The 22,103-nt window shown below is 39.0% G+C and overlaps 3 protein-coding genes across 3 annotated transcripts; 1 reads left to right on the top strand and 2 right to left on the bottom strand.

The window, feature by feature from the left end:
* Positions 1 to 1,446: 1,446 nt before the first annotated feature.
* Positions 1,447 to 5,441, bottom strand: LOC137962811 (uncharacterized). Its single transcript, XM_068809892.1, has 9 exons — positions 5,332 to 5,441; positions 4,113 to 4,745; positions 3,094 to 4,023; positions 2,944 to 2,999; positions 2,745 to 2,819; positions 2,394 to 2,496; positions 2,254 to 2,301; positions 1,979 to 2,083; positions 1,447 to 1,881 (listed from the first exon to the last, which is right to left on the bottom strand). Exons 1-9 carry the CDS (start codon positions 5,401 to 5,403, stop codon positions 1,687 to 1,689), a joined length of 2,217 nt encoding a protein of 738 aa, XP_068665993.1. The 5' UTR covers positions 5,404 to 5,441; the 3' UTR covers positions 1,447 to 1,686.
* A 3,761-nt stretch (positions 5,442 to 9,202) lies between these two features.
* LOC137962150 (beta-galactosidase 13-like) lies at positions 9,203 to 12,760 on the bottom strand. The gene is made up of 12 exons (XM_068808879.1): positions 12,578 to 12,760; positions 12,370 to 12,465; positions 12,005 to 12,277; positions 11,360 to 11,908; positions 11,100 to 11,267; positions 10,826 to 11,010; positions 10,619 to 10,725; positions 10,307 to 10,524; positions 10,096 to 10,197; positions 9,846 to 9,991; positions 9,417 to 9,762; positions 9,203 to 9,322 (listed from the first exon to the last, which is right to left on the bottom strand). The coding sequence occupies exons 1-12, from the start codon at positions 12,758 to 12,760 to the stop codon at positions 9,203 to 9,205; spliced, it is 2,493 nt and encodes an 830-aa protein (XP_068664980.1).
* A 1,625-nt stretch (positions 12,761 to 14,385) lies between these two features.
* On the top strand, positions 14,386 to 21,938 carry LOC137963698 (argininosuccinate lyase, chloroplastic). The gene is made up of 8 exons (XM_068810865.1): positions 14,386 to 14,487; positions 14,807 to 15,155; positions 17,443 to 17,706; positions 18,156 to 18,272; positions 18,404 to 18,552; positions 19,054 to 19,345; positions 19,798 to 19,962; positions 21,367 to 21,938. The coding sequence occupies exons 2-8, from the start codon at positions 14,835 to 14,837 to the stop codon at positions 21,616 to 21,618; spliced, it is 1,560 nt and encodes a 519-aa protein (XP_068666966.1). The 5' UTR covers positions 14,386 to 14,487; positions 14,807 to 14,834; the 3' UTR covers positions 21,619 to 21,938.
* Positions 21,939 to 22,103: the final 165 nt, after the last annotated feature.

Raw genomic sequence — 22,103 nt, forward strand, 5'->3', positions numbered from 1 at the left:
TAGCACCACATCATATCATGATGATTGAACTTGGATCATGATTTTTTAACATCTTCTTATTGTTCCTCTACATATGTTCTTGGTTCTCCTTGATTTCATTTGTTGCATGAGCTGACTTAATTTACTTCTTCACTATGCTTTCTAGTTCATAATTGGAGTGGAATTTGGTTATTGACTCCAGTATGAAACTACCTAAGGCAGAGGTTGAGTTATATGTGTTCATCCATTTAATTTGACTGAAGCTTCAAAAATGAATCACATTAGTGTTGGAACAAGTATATACAAGAAGAGGTTGCTAGTTGGACACCTAAATGGTAGTTTGCTTTGATGCTGCCACGCTAGGTTTAGTTATATAGTTCAGATGGATCTGGCAAACTTTACTTGCCACATGGCTGATAAGTTTTTCATCAAGACTTTGCTGTTCTTTTACCTTTCATATATTTTCTTTCTCAAGTCATAGAATTGTCTTTCAAAAATAAAAAATAAAAGCAAGGGATTCCAACAACTTGTAGAAAGTTAGTGCACAATGTCACGTTGCTTCCTATTATGTCATGGTGAAGTTAGTGAGATTTATCATTTCCAAGAGCTGACTGTAATTACTTATTCACTGTGCTTTCTAATTCATAATTGGAGCAGAAATTGGTTATTGGCTCCTGCATCACACTATCACAGTGCATATGAAGAATGACATGTCTGACTCCATTTATTTTATCTAGCTGGAGTTTAAAAAAGGAAAAGTAAAGCAGGAACAACCACATCCCTGAAGAGCTTGCTATGTGTACTCATAAGCAGCCGTTGTCACAAAATTAGGCTTGAGTTTCTAGTTCAGATAGAATAGCCAAACTTTGCCTTCCTCATTGTATTCATTTAGCCTTGAGAAACAATGATTAAGATTGAAAATAGGAAGAAAAAGGGAATAGATGCACCTGTCTTGCATCTAATCAACTCTTAATCACCTTTATGCTGTAATTCCAGCACATAAAACACATTTAAATCATTGCCCCTCATATTACGGCATTCCAAGACCCCTCACTTAACTACCCAAACTACCCTTACTTGCAAATAATACAAATAAAAGAAAGATTAACAAGAGAACTACCCTAACTCTCAAAAAGCCTGTTTGCAAATGCATTCAGGATGATAATTTTTTCAACTTTATTTTATGGTTCATTTTCCTTCTATATAGGGATTTTTTTTTTTAGCAAAAGTGTGAATGTAGGGATTATGTCTTTCAAGAAAAATATATTAGGCTTCTAGGCAACTACCTAAAGAAGATTAGGTGCAATATGTCAGACTTAAGCCTGACAATAAATATTTTACTGAATCCACGATTGCCTGCATCTTCTGTAATCTCACATACATGTTGACAATTTACTTGCAGAGTGAATTTTTCCTTCAGATTGCAAATAGTCATTGGTGATGGTTATCTTAAAAATGACCCAATAGTTGAAACCTGACGAATTCTTACTACTCCATACAAGATATTAACACAACATACAGCATTACACAGGTGACTGATTTTTGTCTGTCTAAAATCCTAAGATTTTAAAATAAAATAATAATGAACAAGAGGTCATAGGATAAGAACAAAATGCTTGCCTTGGTCTTTTGAAGCAACTTCTCACATGTATCAGCTCCAAACTTCCTGGGATACTTGGTTTTGTCAAAACTAAATGTGGAAACTTGTCACTGAGACTGGATATTAGGACAAGTATTTTCATGGGTTTTTTTACTTGGAAAATTTTGGGTTTCCTTTCGATTCATAGAGGCACTGGTCTTGACTGGAGGTCTTGGAGGTGGTTGGGATGAGCTTGCATCATGGAATACTGTGAGATCGTGCTTCCTTCCAAGCTTAGGAGATTTAGGCTTAGTCACTTGAACCTGCACAAAATTGTTTATGTATTGACAAAATAACTTAGCCTTGGTTTAGAGTCATCAACAGATGTAAAGGGAATAACATCAGCTACTCATTATATACCTTCTTGATCTGATTCCTTGGTAGTTTTTTTTCATGATAAAAATCTGGCAATGGCTCAGCCTTGAAGCCAAGTCTCTGACTTAAACTTTTAAGTTCACCTTCAACCTTTTCTTGTATAATGAGAAAAAAAAAGCATACTATTAAGTTCAAAAACTACCGCTGTCGAAGAAAAAAAACTACTTTTGTTCCAACCCCTTCTTAAGAAAAATGGATTCATGTTATCTCCTAAGACAATCATCCATTGCTTATAGGAAAACTCTCTTAGGAAGCTGTACCTCTTGTGCTTCCTTGGCATTAAATTTCTCTTCCAACTTCTGGAAAAACTGAAAAAACAAAACAGTGCGGAACATATTTATTCAAAAACTACCACCGAAGAAATAAGTCAATCTGATATGGATACAGGTGCTGATCATACCTCCTTCCTTTTTACTGCTCTTTCTTCACTCCTGAAACTAAAACCAACAGACACAGTAGGAGAGAATGCATGCCTTCCAGAAGTGCTTGAAGATTTTGAATGACTGACATACAAGGTGACGGTAAGTAGTTGTGCCAAAGAGAATAAATTAAAACTAAGTTCAGGGAAGTGGTTGTAATCCGTTTATCTGAAACAAGTCAAAAAATATGGCTAAGTGCAAAGCAGTTCTACTGTTTCCTTACATTTTCCTCAGATGCACAAAGAACTCAAAGATTATGGCTACAACAACTACTGTTCGATCAGAGACATGTATAATATGTGATAAAACTGCCATGATGACAAAATACGTACTCTACAGAGAATGACTGCCATTTCTCGTCTAATATTCTGTTCTTGAGAGTTGTATGCCCTAATGGTGTTTTGATTCTGCAATACATAAATTTCAGATAAACCAAAATCATAGAAATTCAGCAAAAGTAATAGCTTCCCATCTAAATGACCTGTGTAAAAATCCAACTATAATGCTAATTTCTAGAACTTTGTATCTTACCTTTTAATGTCAGGAGGGGTCATAGAAGTAAGTCTCAGTGCACCATTCAGAGACCTCTGCAATTTGTCAAATGAAGCTGATCATTTTTTAGGCAAAAACTAAATGCCACAACCACTTAAAAACTTAACATATATAGAGCTGGATAATCACCGAAATGGCTGCTTTTCTTTGGCCAAAATTTGGAGTGTCTGAGGTTGTCTTTGCGTTGGCAGCAGTTTTGGAACCCCAAAGGTTCTCAAGAATTGGGGAGGCCCTTTTATTGAAGACAGAGTGAGAGATTGCATGCTCATGAAAATGTGAAATATTGATTGACATGTGGCGTGGTTTTGATGTTGATCTCTTCGTCTCAATTGAATCAGTTGTCAGCTTCCTACTACTTGGTGTAGCAGAACTTTCTTGTTTAGGCTTCCAACTACTTGGAGTAATACTGCTTTCTTGTTTCGGCTTCAAACTGTTTGAAGTAGCACCACTTTCTTGTTTAGGCCTCTTCTTTGGAGTAGCAGAACTTTTGTGTTTTGGCTTCCTACTATTTGGAGTAACTCCACTTGCTTGTTTAGGTTTCAAATTGTTGGGAGTAGCACAACTTTCTTGTTTAGGTTTCCAACTACTTGGAGTAACTCCACTTGCTTGTTTAGGTTTCAAACTGTTGGGAGTAGCACAACTTTCTTGTTTAGGCTTCCAACTACTTGGAGTAATACTGCTTTCTTGTTTAGGCTTCGAACTGTTTGGAGTAGCACCACTTTCTTGTTTAGGCCTCCTCTTTGAAGTAGCAGAACTTTCATGTTTTGGCTTCCTACTATTTGGAGTAACTCCACTTGTTTGTTTAGGTTTCAAACTGTTGGGAGTAGCACAACTTTCTTGTTTAGGCTTCCTACTCTTTGGAGTGGCAACACTTTCTTGTATAGGCTTCCTACTGCTTGGAGTGGCACTAGTTTCTTGTTTAGGATGTGCAGGAGTAAAGGGTTTCAATGGAGAAGGAAGGATCTTAGGTGCTCTAGCAGAAATAAATGGTTTAGTAGCAGAGTAATTTGATCTCTTGTCCTTCAGCGTTGATTTTTCATGGTTATCTTTGGGTGTTTCCTGTCATAACAGAAGGTAAGAGATAAGTTACTTCTCAATAACTTTCACTAGGACATAGGATTAACAAAAGCTCTGGAATGCCATTTTACCTTTACCAGTGACATCTCTGTAGCATATGCTCTATCGTACTCCATGTCAGTAATATTATTGTGGTTGTTACCATCTCCGGGTTGCTTCAATGGTTCAAATTCCACCAAGATCTCTGTTGGATTTCTATCATCCATTTGCATGTCACTTTCTTCCACCCGTGAAACTGTTGGATTATTTTCTCCCACTAGCAAATCACTGTCTTCCACCTTTTGTACTTCCATATCATCAACTTTCTCATCCAACCCAAACCCATTTTGAGAAGCAGGAACAACAACCACAGGACCAAGACTTTCAACTTCGCATGGTTTATTAACAGTGAGATGGATAGTTGACTCCACCAATTGGTTCTGTGGATCTGATTTGCTTTCCTCAACTCTCTCTTCATGTTTGACTGCAGGGACATGGTTACTTTCAGAATTACTTTTTTCAAGCAAAGCTGCAGCCTTTTTGGCTGCAATTCTCTTGTAATGTGCCTCAAAATAGGCCTTTTTCTGAGCGACAGTGCCTGGAGTAGAGTACTTTTCAACTTCTTCCAAGTATCTGTTCTGGGAAAAGGATGACCATTTCTCCCAAGCCAAAGTTTCTGAAACAAACCTTCCAAAAGAGACAGATCCTCCAAAGATAGAGTTCCCCTGTGACACATAACTCTCAAGTTATCACAGAAAACCCATGAATCGACTATGAGAAACAGTGCCAAGAGAAGTATTCTGAACTAATCCGTCAAATGTTGGAATCATTGAGAGAAAGAGAAGGACCAGAAAACCATCATATCTTCGTATCAATCTAACGAAAGAAAGAAACAAGAAAGCCCAAGGAAGTAAAAGCAGAAAATTTTCACCATGAAAAAATATATGGGAACCTGAAAAACAAATTAAAGAGAAAGCAGGGATCAAAGGAAGAAGAAAAACAGACCGGAGCTAGGAATCAATTAGTTATGCTCTTCCAGATTGAGTTGAAGGGGAAAAAGCATTATGGACAAAAAGCAAATAAAAAAATGGAAATGAACCACTTGTTTAATCCAGGAACAAGTCACTCACAAGAACAAATCAAAGCACTTGAAATGAAAATAAACCCACGAAAAAGACTTCCGAAATCAAGAGCCCAGCTGAAAAGACTCAAGTAACAGACTGCCACAAACAATCTTCAGCAAAAAGTTCTAGAAATAAACTAAAAATCAGAAAAATGAAGACAGCTACTAGTACAATCAGCTAAAGTTACCTCTTTGTCCCTCGACGCAGTCTCCGGGACATGCGAAGAGTAGTTCTGCATGAGACAAGCTGAGTCTCCCATTGTCACTGCAGAGCAAAACACCCAGAAATCTCCTTTGGAATTTTCTTCTCCTCACGCTCTAAAAGAAGTTTGTGTACCCTCAAAACAAACCCACGTAAAATTCAGTTTGAAATTTGAATTGTAAGCATCTCCTGTTCGAGCTGTTTGGAGATTGGAGCTGTTGGACGACCAATAGCGTGTGCAGTACAGAAAAAGCAACTCTTTTGTCGTCCCTGTGTATCGGATCGGCAGGCGATATCCGAGAAGATCAAAAGATTCAATTCTTTTTCTTACATCTCTGGGACCAGATTCCAAACCCGACGGTTTCATTTCCGATCGTTTTGCTGTCATTAATTAAACAAAAAATCGCTCCACCGTTCGGTTTGAATTCGAAAGGCGCCAACACAGGCTCAGAGACCATCTTTTTGCCCAAAGGAGGATCTCTTTCATCCTTATGTAGTTATTATGTAACCATAGTCGAATAAATAAATTAGTAAATAAATAAATAAACATTTTCTTGTCTTTATATTCTAAATATTTTTTGGTTAATTTTTTTCTTTGTTAATTCAAATGAATCTCATATAGGGGGGTTAGTCAACTTGAAGGACAAGATGATCTTCAACCACATAACGCCCTTCTCCACTTGAAGTCGTTAGTGGAGCGCAGATGAAGCATCATCTCGATGCAGGGGATGAAGGGGCCCTTCATCTCCACGGTTTAATTTCAATCATGTGGAAGAAGGCCCTTTTTGATCTTCTTCGAATTGAAGGACGGGCGACGCCCTCGGCCTCGCTCTCTCTCCTCGCACCCCCCCCCCCCCCCCCCCCCATCGCGCGTCGTTTTTTCTTTTTTCTTCCTCTCTCCCGCACTCCCTTCCCCACCGCCTTTCGCCGGGCCAATAGCTTTCGCCGCGCCACCGTCGTCCACCGTCGTCCACCACCGTCCAGCAACCGAGAACAAACCCGAGGAGAGCTCGAGAGAGTCTCCGTCGAGGTGAGTTCGACAGTAGTCACTCGCCAGGCCGAGAAGAGATCCGAGAGGGCTTCTCCGGTGCAACTTCCGCTTTCCGACCATCCTCCGGCGTCGGTTACGTATTTCCGACCAGTCCCGGAGCTATTCCGACTCCAACCGAGACTCGAGAGAGCCGGTTGGAGAACGTCAGCTCTGTTTCACTCTTCGCCGGACATTACCTCCGTCCGTCGGCTTCTAACCGTCGTCGCCGGCGTCGTCTCTACCTCTGGCCACTCACTATTGCTACCCGACGCCACCAATTTCCAGAAATTGCAGCACCCGTGAGAACGAGTTGCTGCCCGAGCGAGAGGAGGAAGAAGGGGAGTAATTCGTCATTATTGAATTTAATTTTTCATATAGTTTGAACTTAGGTTTTGAATGTTAATTGAATCTGATTTGATAATTAAGGTTTATTTAAGATTTGTTTTCTTGATATTTGATTAAATTAGCTAATTAGGATAAGATTATAATTGAGGTTGGATTTTGGTATTTTAATCCGATTTCTGTCTTTAACTCTAGGCGCCCAAGAGGGGCTAGACGCAAGGATCGAGAATCCGGATTCGTGGTTACGTGGCGCTCGAGAGAGGCATGAATCACGGTAAAATCCAAAGTTGATAATTTTAGCATCATCACAATAGGAAATTGATTCTCTGCATTCTATTGTAATCCGATCTTTGTCATTAACTCTAGGCGCCCGAGAGGGGCTAGACGCAAGGATTGAGAATCCGGATTCGTGGTTACGTGGCACTCGAGAGAGGCACAAATCACGATAAAATCCAGAGTTGACGTTTCCTGTTGTGCAAGTAGTTAATTAAATTATTGCTTGACAATTTAGGAAGTAGTTAATTAAATTATTGCTTGATAATTTAGGATATAATTAGTGTTTAGTTCAGATTAATTCATCATATTTGGTTAGGCTAGTTGACTGAAGAATACACAAAATTCAATCCTCCCTGGTAAATAAAATATAATTAAAATATGCATTTGATTAATATATCATCATTAATTATGTCAAAATATATTATTAATTAATACAATACAAATCTATCTTATGTTATTAATATAATATTTTTTATTCATTAATCAGAATTTTTTTTATTCACTCTATTGTATTAGTGATTTAATAGTGGTAATTAAAATATTGTTAACTCAGACACTTTGGTTTAATTAGTTTATTTTTATAATTATTAAAATCAATAATTTTAAATTTCTATAAGATGAAGAAGAAGATGAAGTTATCTTGACTAACACCCTATTTCAAAGATTTCGAAGATGAAGTTGTCTTGACTAACACCCATTTCGAAGATGAAGATCAAGTAGATACATAAGATGAAGATGAAGATGAAGATGAAGATGAAGATCAAATTTTCATTTTGTTGACTAACCCCCCCATAAGTTGGAGAGACAACATAAATAAAACTTGATCATATCAATTGGGCAGGTCCGATTGACACTAACAAACTTGAATTCCCTATAAAATATATTTTTATTTTATTACAAAATTTAAAATTTATACAATAATCTTGAACATATTTGGTGACTAGATTAACTTGAGAGTTTTTTTTTACGGTTCCTATTTATAAATTTAAGAATTTATCATTTTGCAATCCCTTTACAAATGAAATAATTTCCAACAAGCGTTCTCCGCAAGCGTAATCTTAATTCCAATTAGTATATATTTTTGGGGACAAGACATGAACAAGGTTATTAGAAAAATGGGTAGAGTGGTATAGGACAAGGTTTGGTATCAAAGACTAATTCTTGTAAAACTCTTGCCTTGTTTCATGTATAACCTTAATGTGTGATAATGACTAATATTAATTCGTGTGTGGCTTGGTTTACATAGGATCTTGACCTCACACGTGGCCAAAATTCACTCTCGTTATGAGGTCCACTAACATTGGTTCAGGTGGTCTCATGAGAGTTAATGCATGGCCCTAGTGAGTCGGAGAAAAGGTTCACTTCAAGGGTTTTACCTTGTGAGTACCCCCACCTACCCCTCAATGTGTACACTAATGTCACAACTACTTATAGTAACACACTAAACATTACAACATCTAATATATAATTAAGCTTCAAACTTCACTCATCAATTCATAGAAGAAATTAAAGCATTACCATCACCTCCCTCTATAAGCCAAAATTACTAAGAGGGCTTCAATGTATTAATTATTACTAATAGTCTTTATTAAAGACAAATTTGAAGAACAATCTATCAGGCAAGAGAGAATATATGTTCCACCATGCAAAGCTCTAAATACTTGCATTATAAACCAAGATTTCTTGATAAACTAATTCAAGAACGACATCCTAGCATTACATTGACTACATTGTTCAAAATTTAAGTTTGATTAGATTGGGTCGACACACGAAGTTAGCGAGAACAATTGTAAATACACCAAAATTTTAGAAAAATCACTTGAAAGATAATATTTTTCACCCCTATTATGGATTGTATTGTCATAATCATGTTGCCCTTATATATCAAACATCTCAACCATTTTTTCTTAGATATACTCGTTTGCTTATTTAGCAATTTTATTCCCTTCACTTTCTGCATTTGATTATCAATTGGGTTTTGGGTTTTGGGTTTAGGGTTTAGGGTTTAGGATCTGTTTCAAAGATTCAAGTAGTAATTTTTTTTTTTTTTTTTACTTTTGTATGGATTATCAAGCCTCATCAGATTTCATAAAATGCTCCATTTGTTACAAGAAGGTAAACCCAAATGAGTACAACAGGAGCCAAGTGAACAGCCCCATCACTCAATCAGAGATGCTCCCATGACTCTCAATTGTGGCCATTTTGACACTCAATTGTGGCTACACTTTGCTTGGACTGTAAAAGTCTTTGATATGTCCTTGAGGCAATCATCTGATCCAAAATCACCAGACCTTACTGGAATGTTGCAGGAAACCTTTCCCAAGCATGCCTGCTCAAAGTTGAACTCACCAGAAATGTCAGAAACCATTCAAATGATCAAAGAGATGAATTGGGTTGGGCAAGGATGAAAGAGAAAACCATACCTTCTCAACCACAGACTGAACTGCTGGTGCATTGCAGGTTCCCATCGTGAAATTTCCACAAAGGCCTTGTGGGTTACCATAGCTAGCGAACTCGATGGATTGGATCACCTTGTGGTTGGGGCACTTGAGATAAGAAGTGGGTACTGCATCGTTTGCAACTGAGTTGCTGTTGCTCTCAGACCTTTTCCAGCTCTTCACATGAGCCGGGTAGTTATCAGAGATAACGCTGCAGATTCGGTCTCTGGACACTTCGAGAAGATTGATCTCTTCTGGGTTTCCGCCGGATTCCTCCAAGACGACCAGGAGGTTGTCTGTTGGCTTCAAGAACTCTCGGGGGACGTGGTACCTGAAACAAAACCCAATATTGGGGGATTATGAATTGAAAGACAAAATGCTGTTGCAGAGAAGGAGCTATGGTGATGTACTTACTCTGCCTGAGAGGGCTTCCCGAGAGGGCTGAGGAAGGATACCCAGTAACGACCGATGCTTTGGCCATTTACCCAGACCATCCCCTTTCCCATGCTGCTCATGTCCAGGGCAAGAGGCTCATCTCCAGCTGGTGCATCGAAGTATCTCTGCAACCAAAAGGTTGATCATGGATGATGATGGACTGAAGAAGATTGCCAGCCTCAGACATGTTCAATTTTTTTTGCAAATATTGAGTCGAAGCAACGTTTACCTTGTACCAAACCAAAGTAACGTTTCCACTGGCTTGAGTCCACTCAACCCTGTGGGATCCTCCCTGAGTGTAAACACGGAGTTTCTCTCCTTTCAATCCGACCTGTAAAACACCCAGAAAATTTTGGCAGCACTTCATGATCATCTGATCCTAGTTTAACTGTGAATTTCTTGTAATTTTACAACGTGTCGTTAAGGATGATATATTTTACCTTATGACCCCAGCCATTGAGTGAGAGATCTAAGGTCCCGGTGTTGAGACCTTGAATCCTCACATCGTGAATCCCATCAATTTTTCTCTCTAGCAATGCTCCACTATCAGGAAAACCGACAGTCATGCCGAGAAGGGAAATGTGATTTATTCCTGGTCTCAGATGCACGGCTTTCTTGAAGGTGAAACTCTTTTCAATTTTGTCACCTTGTTCAGACCCTAAGAGACAAAAGAGAAGATAGACATGAGTGGAGCTTTCTGTCACAAGGGAATGAAAACCAGGAAAAAAGAGGAAGAGGAGAGAAATCTTTACCAACGTAATCGTTGTTGACAAAGGCATGCAAGGCATCGCCAAGAGAGAAGACCTTGATAACTTGGCCAATCTTTCTCATTGACAAGTCGTTCTCGTCCAAGTACAAACTGTAATGACACAGAAAAAAACACAGATTTTAGAGCTCAAAGTTAGAAAATGAGATCAAAAGCTACGACTTCTCCATCGGGCTAATCAGCAGTCACCAACCTTGTCGTGTACCAGAGATAATCCGTAGTGTCCTTGGTCATGTTATAGTGCTCCAAGCAAGAAGGGTATTTAAAATCTGCGTCTTGCATTGTCAGGATTGGTTCTCGCCACATCTGCCATTGCTTGTTCTTCTTCTCGAATTCGTCGTTTGGAATGAAGTCCCTGGTGTTGTGCTGTGAAACCACCTGTTGCATTGACAAAAAATGTCGACTGTAAATCCTCCCCTCTGTTTGAAATTCAATGTTTTCTCAATCACAGTCTGCAACATAAATACATTTGCAGTGTTGAAGGCAACAGTCTTGCAGTCTGGGAGGATGCTTATGGAGTGCCGGGGCAGGAAGTACTTCTGGTCATTGAAGGTCGCGGTTTTATCTCTTCTGGTGTCGTTGTTGGTGAGGAAAGCCGCACAGAGGTTGGTCCCTGGAATCTGGTACACGAGAGCCTGCATAAAAGCATCTCATCACTGTGCTGAACATTTCATCAAACAGATTATCTGATCCGTGTGATTCTTCCATGAAACTAGGCTTAACTTACCTCTAGATTCCTTCCTATTATTTGGAGGCTTGATTGGCCCAAAAGCAAAGGCTTCCTGCAGAGCTTCAGGGCAGAATGAAGGTCCCTCAGGTGACCCCATTTGGGTTCCTTGAGCAGTCCGTACTCGTCAAGCGGGGCTTCGTCGTAGTAACGCGTCTGGACAAACGAGGCGCCTGTTCTGCCGAAGTTGGTTCCTCCATGGTACATGTAGTAGTTCACCAGAGTCCCGTTCTTGGAGAACCAGCGAGCGACGGCGTACGCGAGGTCTTCTGCAGTTCTCTGGGACGGCGGGTCGCCGAAGACTCTGTACTGAGCAGTCCAGTTTTCAGTCCAGAGGGAAGGTTTGTTGGGTTTGTTGGGCCCCATGAAGGTATCCCCGCAGTTCCTTCCGTTGCAGGCGTTGATCACTGGATCAGGCGCGTCCCTCTGTTTGCACATCACCCATGGAACCCCGATGTTCATCGACGCCGCCATGTTGCCTGCCCATTGGACGTAACTCGCTCCCTCGCTCTTGAATGCAAGCTGGATGTTGTTATATTCGTTCTCGATCTGGGTGTCTCGGAGATTGGATTCGCTTCAGCTGCTTAGTTCGGCAAAAGAAATGAATCGAAAAGGAAGATCAGGGGTCTGATCCGAGTTCCAAACCTGTGCCACGATGATGGGACCTCCTTGGGATGCAAACAACTCCTCGTCCTTAAACATGTCGACAATCATCTGGGTGTACTTCTGCATGCAGTTCTTGAAAGGTTCGTTGTCTGTGCGGAACGTGATGTTGTTGACCTCTCGTAACCAGTAGGGCAAACCTCCATGGTTCCATTCTCCCTGAATGAATGGCCCCAAACGGACGATCGCCCACATCCCAGCTTCTTGAACGAGCTTGATGAATTTCACCAAATCGTAGTTTCCGTTGAAGTTGAGCTACAAGAGGAAGACGAAAGTAAACAAATTCATTCTTGAAAGAATACGAAGAAGAAGAAGAAGTTGTTTGAGCAACGCAGTTCTCTTTTCACCTGGCCTTCCACCGGTTCATGGGCATTCCAGAAGACGTAAGTCTCAATCGCGTTAAGCCCACCATGCTTAGCCTTCTCAATCAGCTTTGGCCATTGCTGAACAACAGAACCAAACCCAGAAAATGATATCATCAACAACTATAACGAAATTTATGATCAATGATGATGAAAAAGAAGAAGAAGAAGAAGAAAGGTAAAAATCATGCACCTCAGGGGTGCTGCGGGGATAATGAATGGAGCCAGAGAAGACCAGCTCTCGTCTCCCATTAACGATCAAAGACCGACCATCGTATGTAACTCCGGCGTTCTTCTTCCCATGGGCTAACACTGATACGGCCACAACGGAGAGGCATAGGAGCCTGAGCAGAAGCTCCTGCCTCCTTGAAAACATCTTTTCCAGCTGACCTGAGCCAATATTGCGAGGTGGGAACTTGCAAACGGGTCTGAGGGACGAGTTGTTCTTGGACAAACGGAGCCTCTTATAGCAGGAAATTTCTGTAAAATCAGTTTGGAACTCCACAAGAGGAGGAAAAACAAGACGTTGAGCATGATTATAGGGCCCTGAAAGATAGGCAGTGGAGGAGAAGTAATCTGGCTTTCCTCTGTCTTATTTCCCCCCCCCCCTTCTTCTCTGGTTTTTTGTTTGATCACGAAGCTCACGAAGCTTTGAGCAGAAAAAAAGATGTCTCTGTTATAGACCAGTTCAATTTTTTCCATGAATGACCATGATGTTGAGATCTAGGTCAGTTCTGTGAAGGAAGAGAAGCGAGGACTCTTTGTGTTATCTGACTCGGGCTCGAGTCCAATCAGTAATCCGTCTTGAGCCTCTGAAGAAAATCCTGGATTACTTCATGACATTTCATTTTTAAATAACAATCATACCCCTGCTTTTAGTGATCGTATTAAAATTTGGTAATAAATATTAACCATGTTGATCAATTAATGGTCCTGATTAGTCTTTTTTAATGAGGGCCACTCCTTTAAAATTTAATTTAAATAGATATTTTTTTAGTATTTTAAAATCATAAAATGACATAATAATTATGCCTGACTCTATAAAATATCAATATATTATCAATTCCTCTTTATTAAATATATATATCCTATCAATAATTAAGTCATCTTAGTGTCAGAGTGGTTCTATCCACTCTTGTAAGCGGTAGCTTTCCACACTTAATAGATCGGTCTTTTGGGTATGTTGGATAGCCGCTGTCATGGTCTCAAAGTTGGACACACCTTGTCCCGTGTTCGAATCCCGTGAGAGGCAATCCAGAGTGGTTCCGTCCACTATAGTAGGTGGTAGCTTTTCGCACCTAACAGATTAGTCTTTTGGGTGTATTGGCTAGCAGTTGTCACTTAGATGAAAACATAATTAACATATCGTCCATGAAAATAAATGAGGCATCAAGTAATCAAGAATATCAATTGGGTAAAAATCCAGTTTTGTGCGAAAAATATGAAATAACTATTCTAATTGTTCCCCGCTCCCCGTATTTTCCCTTTATTCTCATTTTTAGATATAAAATAATTTTGGTCAAGTTAGATCAATATATGAATTAATTCATTTTTTAGCTTATTAGTATTTGTTTAACTATAAATTTTAATTAATTATTGCCATTTTATTTAAATTTTATAACATTTTCAAATAGATATTGTAATTTTAAATAAAATAATGATTATTATAATTATCCATAACATATACATACGTTTTCATTATTATTTTTTATTTTTTATAATTATGGAATAACAGAGTAATTTCATATTTATTTATTTTAATAAGCTTTCTTAAGTACATTTTTAGCAATTTGAAAAATGCTACGTGTACAAAACGGAGCAGGTAAGAAAATTACTGCAACATGGCACATTCCCATTGGATAAAAACTCTTAAGTTTTCGTATTTGCTGACCTGGATAATGACTGTTCTTTTGTTTCAGATTTTCGGCGTTTGCCACACGTGAGAGGGCGTTTTGCCACTACAAGCCTGATGCTGCCTGATAGAAAGGGATTACTGGAACATTCAGCAGAGCTGCAGCCGGCGCCACCACGTCGCCGCCGCACAAGTGTTTGCTGCAGCTGGAAGGTGAGAGAGCCGAGGAGCTCTCGCAGATCTTTTTAAGGGTTGGTCCTATCCCTTCTCCTATCTCTGACGGACCCCTTTCGGACTCTTCCTTTGCACAGAGGAAGGTCCAGTTTCAAGTGTTTACTTTTCTGGGATTAGCAGAAACAGTGGGTGGGAAAACCGGGACATATCTCCTATTAATAGTGTAATGTCTAGGTTCTAGTATTTCGAGTTTACATTATCAGTGGGGGCAACTAGGCTAGATTTCTGAGCAGTTTCCCTGTGAATGTACCAGCGGCAAATACAAATTCCAAAAATTGATCCATTTTCATGAAATAATTTCTTTTTAATCTCTTCATGAGTGAGTTTTTCTTCCAGGGAGGCTACTTTTCCTCACCGAGGCGACATGCAGACACTTTTCCTGTCGTTTTCGACTTCCAGTTTATTTGGTTCGACATATTCGAAACATTGCACTCAGGGGAGGCTCTTTTCTAGAAGTGGTTTGCTTCAAAGTCACAAGATTTCGTGCATTTTGGATAGGACGCATGACATGTCAAACGAGGTCAATCCTGATGCTCAGAAAGAGATGAAGCTTTGGGGTGGTCGATTTGAGGAGAATGTCACTGCCACCGTTGAGAAGTTCAGTGAATCGGTTTCATTTGATAGAACGCTGTACAAGCATGATATCATGGGTAGTATTGCTCATGCTACAATGCTTGCAGCACAGGTATTTGAATTTTTTGTTGGCACATTGTGAATGTTCAACAGCCTGATTTGTTATTAGATTGGATATTCTATCAAAGTTTGATTGCAATGAGTTTTAATCTTTTTTGAGATTCTTTTAATTTTATATGATAAGTAGTTTAAGCTAATACTATTATTTGTTCAACTTAATTAACCATTTATTACGTAACATTGAATTTGTAGAAAATAACAAGCATCGAGAACTGATTCTTTTAAAACTTTTAGCTATGAGCTTCCTGAATAAGGATATTTTGTTAAAAAAATTTCATCATTTTCTTTAATTTTTATTTTTGAGCGCAGCAGCGCCAATGGAAAGTTGGGTCCTCTCAAAGGAAGTACTTATGGTGGGATGCCTGTTAAAAATTCAGATGAACTTGGTAAATTGGGAAGTTTGCAAGAAGAAAAAGGATTGTGGTCTCAATTTATTGAACTCTTGCTGTGCTTACTGAAGTATGCTTCAGACAAAGATGTGTTGTAGACAACAATCATTAGCTCAATCTCTCCCGTCTATTGGTGTCCTCTTGATGCAATTTTCTTATAGTATTATAGCATTTGGAGTCTATATGCAAATCAGCATTAATCTAAGGTTCACACCTTGAGGTGATTTGGTTGTTTGTTGATGCCTGGGTTGGGCATGGCCCTCTTAATGCTCAGCTATCCAACAAGCGTAGCAATCTGCGATATTAGCAAGTACTTGTTCAGGATTCAAGTGCATTTCACTGCAGCATGTGTCTTGGTATTTTGACATCAGATAGCCTTTTGATAGTGAGTCTGTTGAGGTATCTCACTCGCTTTCTGTTCTGGATTCATGTAGAGGATGGATGATGACAAGCCTTTGTGGTGTTTACTGTCTGGAGTTCACTTCTTTGTGGACTCTTTTCACAGCCTCCTTTAAGGCACTGTTAATTGCAATAGTGTTCAGCAGCGTTTCTTGCTTGGAAGCTTCATGGTCCTTCTAAAGCTCTGCACTTTATTTGTTTGCTGCTAGAGAGAAATATTCACATGTTATCAGCTTCATAAGAGAGGATTTCTTGTGGATAAATCTGTTGGCAAGATCTGTAGTGCCTAGGAGGAATTACAGCCATATGATGCTTTACCATCTTCCTGGCTTGTCAGTTGAACAAGTTTGAATCTATCTGCATGCCTACCTCCTAGATTTTTTCCCACTGTCACTATTGGTGGTTGGAAGGACCCTTCCAGAAGTTGGCTATGACTGCTGTGCCTTATAGGCTGTGGAATTTGCATAATAGGATTTTATTTGAGGGATCTTCAAAACTCTTGGAGGTCTCACTGAGGGCATGTTTCATTTCATTCTCTGGTTGGCAGTAACGTACGAGATCCTTCCCTAGCTCCGTTATCCTTATTTTCTGGATGATAATTGATTCGGCCAAAAATAATTTCTCTTCTGTCTTATCCCATTGGATGTCCTTGCTCCAGTTGAACTACTACAGTTAAATTTTTATTCATTTATTTACATTATGTTGGAATTTGATGGCTATGGGGCTCAAAAGGTAATCAGCGAGTTTGAAGGCAGTTTCTCCTTTTTTTTGGCTTGCTTGGTAGTTGTGGCTATAGCTGAGGCTGAGCCCTATTGTCTCCTCAAGGAGTCTTCTTTTCTGTTCAGCCATTCTCTTCTTGTCCTTTTGGTCTTTCTATTACAATGTTATGCCCAATCTCGAGCCCTGTTGAGACTTAAACTTGAGATCATTGTGCCACAGCCCCCAACTCAATCTCTTCTCCACTTTGTCATTAAAGGAGACTCAACTATTATCCTAAACTGGGAATAGCAGACTCTTCTACACTTCCCAGTTCAAAGAACATATTTTCTGTAGCATACTTTAATTGCTGAAAATACTTTAGCTGACAGTTAGTTAAAAATGGAGTTAACTGTTCGCATGTTGCTACAACTAGCACTCTTCCCATTTTATTCTGAGGTTAGAGGTTTTGCCCTTTTTCTTCACCTTTCTAGTTCTTTATAGCGTCACTTAAAAAAATGTGTGTTAGGCATTAAATGTGTGTTAGGCATGTTGGGTGGACATTGACACTGTAAGAACTATTTCTGTATGTGATCTTGGTTTGGGGTGTTCAACCTCCCTTTGTGGTCTCAATGAAGCAATGGAAAGAAGTTGTGGCATTTTGTATCGTATCCCTTTGAACTTGAAAGAAGTCTGCGATGTATTATTTGTAAATACTGATAAAACCATTATGGATGGAAATATTCATTGTTGCAATTCCAATGTGACTAATACTTGATGTGATTATTCATGTAGGGTTCGATGACTGCTGATGACAGGGACGCAATAATCAACGGCCTAAAGGAAATAGAGAGACAAATTGATAATGGACACTTTCTATGGAGAACTGATAGGGAGGATGTGCATATGAACATAGAAGCAGCCCTTACTGATATGATTGGTGAGCCAGCCAAGAAGCTCCACACTGCTAGAAGCCGAAATGACCAAGTAGTGACAGATCTCCGTCTTTGGTGCAGAGATGCTATCGAGAAGATACTGTTAACTATCAAACACCTTCAGGTTCTAATTTTTGCGCCTTTTGTAGTCTTTAAGTTAGGAATATTATTTGGATTTTAAAACAGGAATTGACTAGATTTTTTTAATAGTTGCTAAATAAACATTCATGCACCGTTTCTTCAAGAATTACTGTTTAGTGCTGTCTGTTTGTTCAAGAATGTTGATCAGCACAGTTCTTGATTTGCAGCTAGTTTATTCTTGGACTTCCTGATTACATTGTTGATTTCATCTTGTTCAGCGACAATCTATTAGGGGTACCAGAAAGATGAGAGCATCTCATGCTTCATTTTTACATAGCAGAGCCTCATTAAACTCTCTGATCAAATATATTATTAAATGCTTCTAAGGGGCTTGTGTTTGTCTTAAACAGTGCCATTTTTCATTTGATACTGTATCCACAAGAAGTTCCTTTTAGTGTTCCTAATTGATCCATAATTTTTGTATACCTGTAGGTGGCACTTGTTAGGTTGGCACTAAGAAATGACAGTCTTATAGTTCCTGGATATACACATCTGCAAAGGGCACAACCTGTTCTACTACAGCATCTCCTCTTGGCATATGTTGAGCAGGTTAAAACCATCCTGCTGCATGTTCTGGAGGGTTGTTACACAGAACAGTGTACAGATTCTCAGTGTCAAACTCTTAATGAGTTGTTCCTAAGGGGGTTCTGCTGATATTAAACTGCAATTGCCTTTTGCAGCTTGAACGTGATGCAGGTCGTTATCTAGACTGCAAAGAGAGGTTAAACTTCTCACCCCTGGGAGCATGTGCATTGGCTGGAACTAGCCTTCCCATCGATCGATTTATGACTGCCAAAGCTTTAGGGTTTACGGCACCCATGAGAAACAGGTAAAGTTTTTCAGAAAATTAGACACAAGTAACTACAAGGTCATTTATGTCTCTTCACTACCAAACATTAATGCCTAATTTTCTTTCTCAAAACTATAATAGGTGGTGTTCGTTGATATAAATAGCTCCCGCTTATGGGCATATGAACTGCAATGTCAAGGCTTGGAGTCATAGTTGACATGCATTCTGTCATTGCTTGTAACAAATGCATGCTTTCTTAACAGAAAAATGATAATTATGAAAAAGAAAGAAAGGAAAAAACACTTAAGTTCATCTTGTGGAGGAGAATTTCGGGGCATGGGTATTTAAGTAGGACCCAAATGATGGTTTGGCTTGCCTCATTAACAAGGTCAGGAGCCGATCCATGTAGCTAACCCCCTACATAATATGAAGAAGGCTCTGATGGTGATATAATTTTCTCTTGCAGCTCATTTCAATTCAGCTTAATGAAATTATTTCTTTCAGCTAAATAAAGAACTATGATTGAATGTTCTTTAACAGCATTGATGCAGTAGCAGACAGGGATTTTGTTTTGGAGTTTCTTTCAGCCAATTCAATCACTGCTGTCCATCTTTCTCGGCTAGGTGAAGAATGGGTCTTGTGGGCGTCAGAGGAGTTTGGATTCTTGACACCAAATGACTCAGTCTCCACTGGAAGCAGCATCATGCCTCAGAAGAAAAATCCAGATCCAATGGAACTGGTTCGGGGAAAATCTGCAAGAGTTGTTGGTAGTCTTATAACACTACTTGTGCTGTGCAAGGGACTCCCTCATGCTTATAATCGTGATTTACAGGTAAACTTTCTTATTGGTTTTTTGTCAGCCACTTTGGTGAAGCTCTACCTAGGTTGATTCAGTCACTTTGGTGATGCTCTGATTAAGTAGCTTACGTTTGTTTCATATGTGGGAACCTAGTTCCGGCAATAATTGGTAGCTTGACTCCATCGATTGAACAGTTAAGGTGCATTGCACAAATATCTTGCTAGTTGGCTATCTAACTAAAAATATCAATTTATTTTAAGAACCCTCTTGCTTCCATTCATGCAGAAGGTTCATATCACATATTGCACCTTTCTTTTATTGCCGTTTGGCAGAATCCTGTATTCCACAACATTTGTTTTGAGTCTATTCTTTAGCTGCTTTTATAAACTTTCCACCTCACATGTGTATCTGATCTCTCTTCTTGTCATTTCCTCATGGCTCTTCTGATTGAAGTTACTAGAACAATTTACTAACTTTTGTAACAGGAAGACAAAGAACCATTATTTGATAGTGTGAACACCATCATTGGGATGCTTGAAGTAACTGCCGAGTTTGCACAGAATATTTCTTTCAACCGTGACAGAATACAAAGAGCCCTCCCAGCTGGGCATCTTGATGCCACAACACTTGCAGATTATCTAGTGACGAAGGTAAGACAAGAATTTTTTTGTGATCATTATTAAATAAGGAAATAAATTCTTTTCATGAATATTGAGAAAGTTTAGGCACAGAGGCTGAAAATCAGTTTGAGCGTTTCTGTAGTGCATGTGTTATGTGTCCAATGTTTTGGGTGGAGCTGGGGAGAGCTCATGGTGGCCACCCTCCCTCACAAAACAGAGCTTCATGTGTCCTTTTATACCGTATGTGGGTGTAGGCCCTTCTTTAAAGTGATCCTTGCCCTAGATTTCTGGTTTTTTGCTGTTGCGAGTGTTAACTTCTGAAAAGTTGGACATTTGGATGCAGTGGCAAAAGAGAGTCTTATGAGAAAAATAAAAGCGATCGGTGTTTGTTCATTGGCTGACATTGACAATATCTAGTTTCTTGAACTAATATATATATATATTTCAATTGTTTAAATTAGAATTTGTTAGCATTCAAATAAACATTTGCATGTTTGAAATTACTTTTCTGTCGCTTGCATTGAATTATTTCTGCACATTATGCTTTTTTAGAGCCTCACACTAGGTTAGTTGACTCTGAACCAATCTTAACGTGTAGAGATGCAAAATAGTATCTCATATCAAATTATCATATTTTATGTCCCACGAGTTAATTTTGCATCAAATTGGCACAATATGAGACATCAATGTATGGGTATTAAACCCTGCTTACATCCTGCATGAATGATGGACTAGAATAACTTAACTGCACTTTTTATTTCATTTATCATCATTGATAGCCCAAATTGCAAAAAACTTGATGCTGGCCCTTCCAAGACACCTGCACAGACTTTGTTTTAGGTGACCGATACATTCTTTCTAGGGAATCCCTTTTTAAGATCTGTCCTTCAGGCTAAGGTTGTCATTGCACTCCACACCTCGTTCACGCAATTAGTCTGTGTTTGGAACATAGAAAGTGGAGAGAAAAGAAAGAGAAAGAGAAAAGAAAAGAGGTTTCTTTTCTTTTGTTTGGATGCCCATGGAAAATGAGGGAGAAAATGGAAGAGAAATATAGTTTCTTTTGTTTGGATATACGTGTAAAACAAAAAATAAAATAAAATAAATAATATTTTAAAATTTCCTCTCAAGTTTATTTTTCCTTTATTTTTTTCCAAATTCCATCATTTTGTGAGAGAAAATTTATTAACTAAGAGAGAAAATGATTTTATCTCTTATTTTCTTTTCTCTCAATGATTCTCTGCTGCCAAACAACAGAAAATACCTTTCTCTCCTCTTTTCTTTTATTTTCTTTTCTTTTATGTGGGTTCCAAACAGGTCCTTAACTGAATGATGCTTTCTGAATTTTGTACGTGCGGTAAGTGGGTAGTTGTCTGTGATGCTGATTATTCTTAGCTCTGTTCTTATAGTTATCTTCTATTTGTTATTGCTATGCAGGGATTGCCATTTAGGACATCTCATGAGATTGTTGGAAAGTCTGTTGCTCTCTGTCTCACAAAAGGCTGCCAGCTCCTGGAGTTGAAACTTGATGAACTAAGAAGCATACATCCAGTGTTTGAAGATGATGTTTACGATTATCTTGGTGTAGAAAATTCAGTAAAAAAGTTCTGCTCTTTTGGGTCAACTGGTGCGGCATGTGTAGCAGAGCAGCTGGATTTCTGGGTGGCCAAGCTCAACATAAAGAATTAGACTCTGCTGCGTTTATCCTGGAAGAAGATACTCAACTGAAGGCATCAGTTCAAATGGATCAACTCAACAGAATGCTTTTGGAAGCATTCTGAAAGCAGCGTCTACTTGAATGACCCCCCCTCCTATGTGATGTCTCTGTGGCACTGAAAAACATCGAACAGGAAGAACAGTTACTGAGTATTTGAGAAGATGCTTTTGTAGTTATATATAGATATGGAAGAAGAATGAAAACGTGGTCTACTTTTTTAGCGTTGGATTATAAAACCATTATCTTGGACAGATGAAACTCTCCTGAAAATCTTTGCAGAAGAAATGTTATATTTGTACTTGTCTACTCTTCATTAAGTTACAAACTAACTGCGTGTAGATTCCAGTGGCGGGAGAGTTGTTTTTCAGTAAAAACTTAAAAACTTGACTTGGAAGTAAGAGGCAAAGATGAGCAGGGAGATGAACAAGGAGACAAACATACTGTAGAGAGAAAAAAA

Source organism: Aristolochia californica, unplaced genomic scaffold (assembly GCF_029961685.1).
Source record: "Aristolochia californica isolate CCGP_79_NKW_82.1479 unplaced genomic scaffold, dmAriCali1.0.hap1 SCAF_4, whole genome shotgun sequence".
Classification (NCBI taxonomy): domain Eukaryota; kingdom Viridiplantae; phylum Streptophyta; class Magnoliopsida; order Piperales; family Aristolochiaceae; genus Aristolochia; species Aristolochia californica.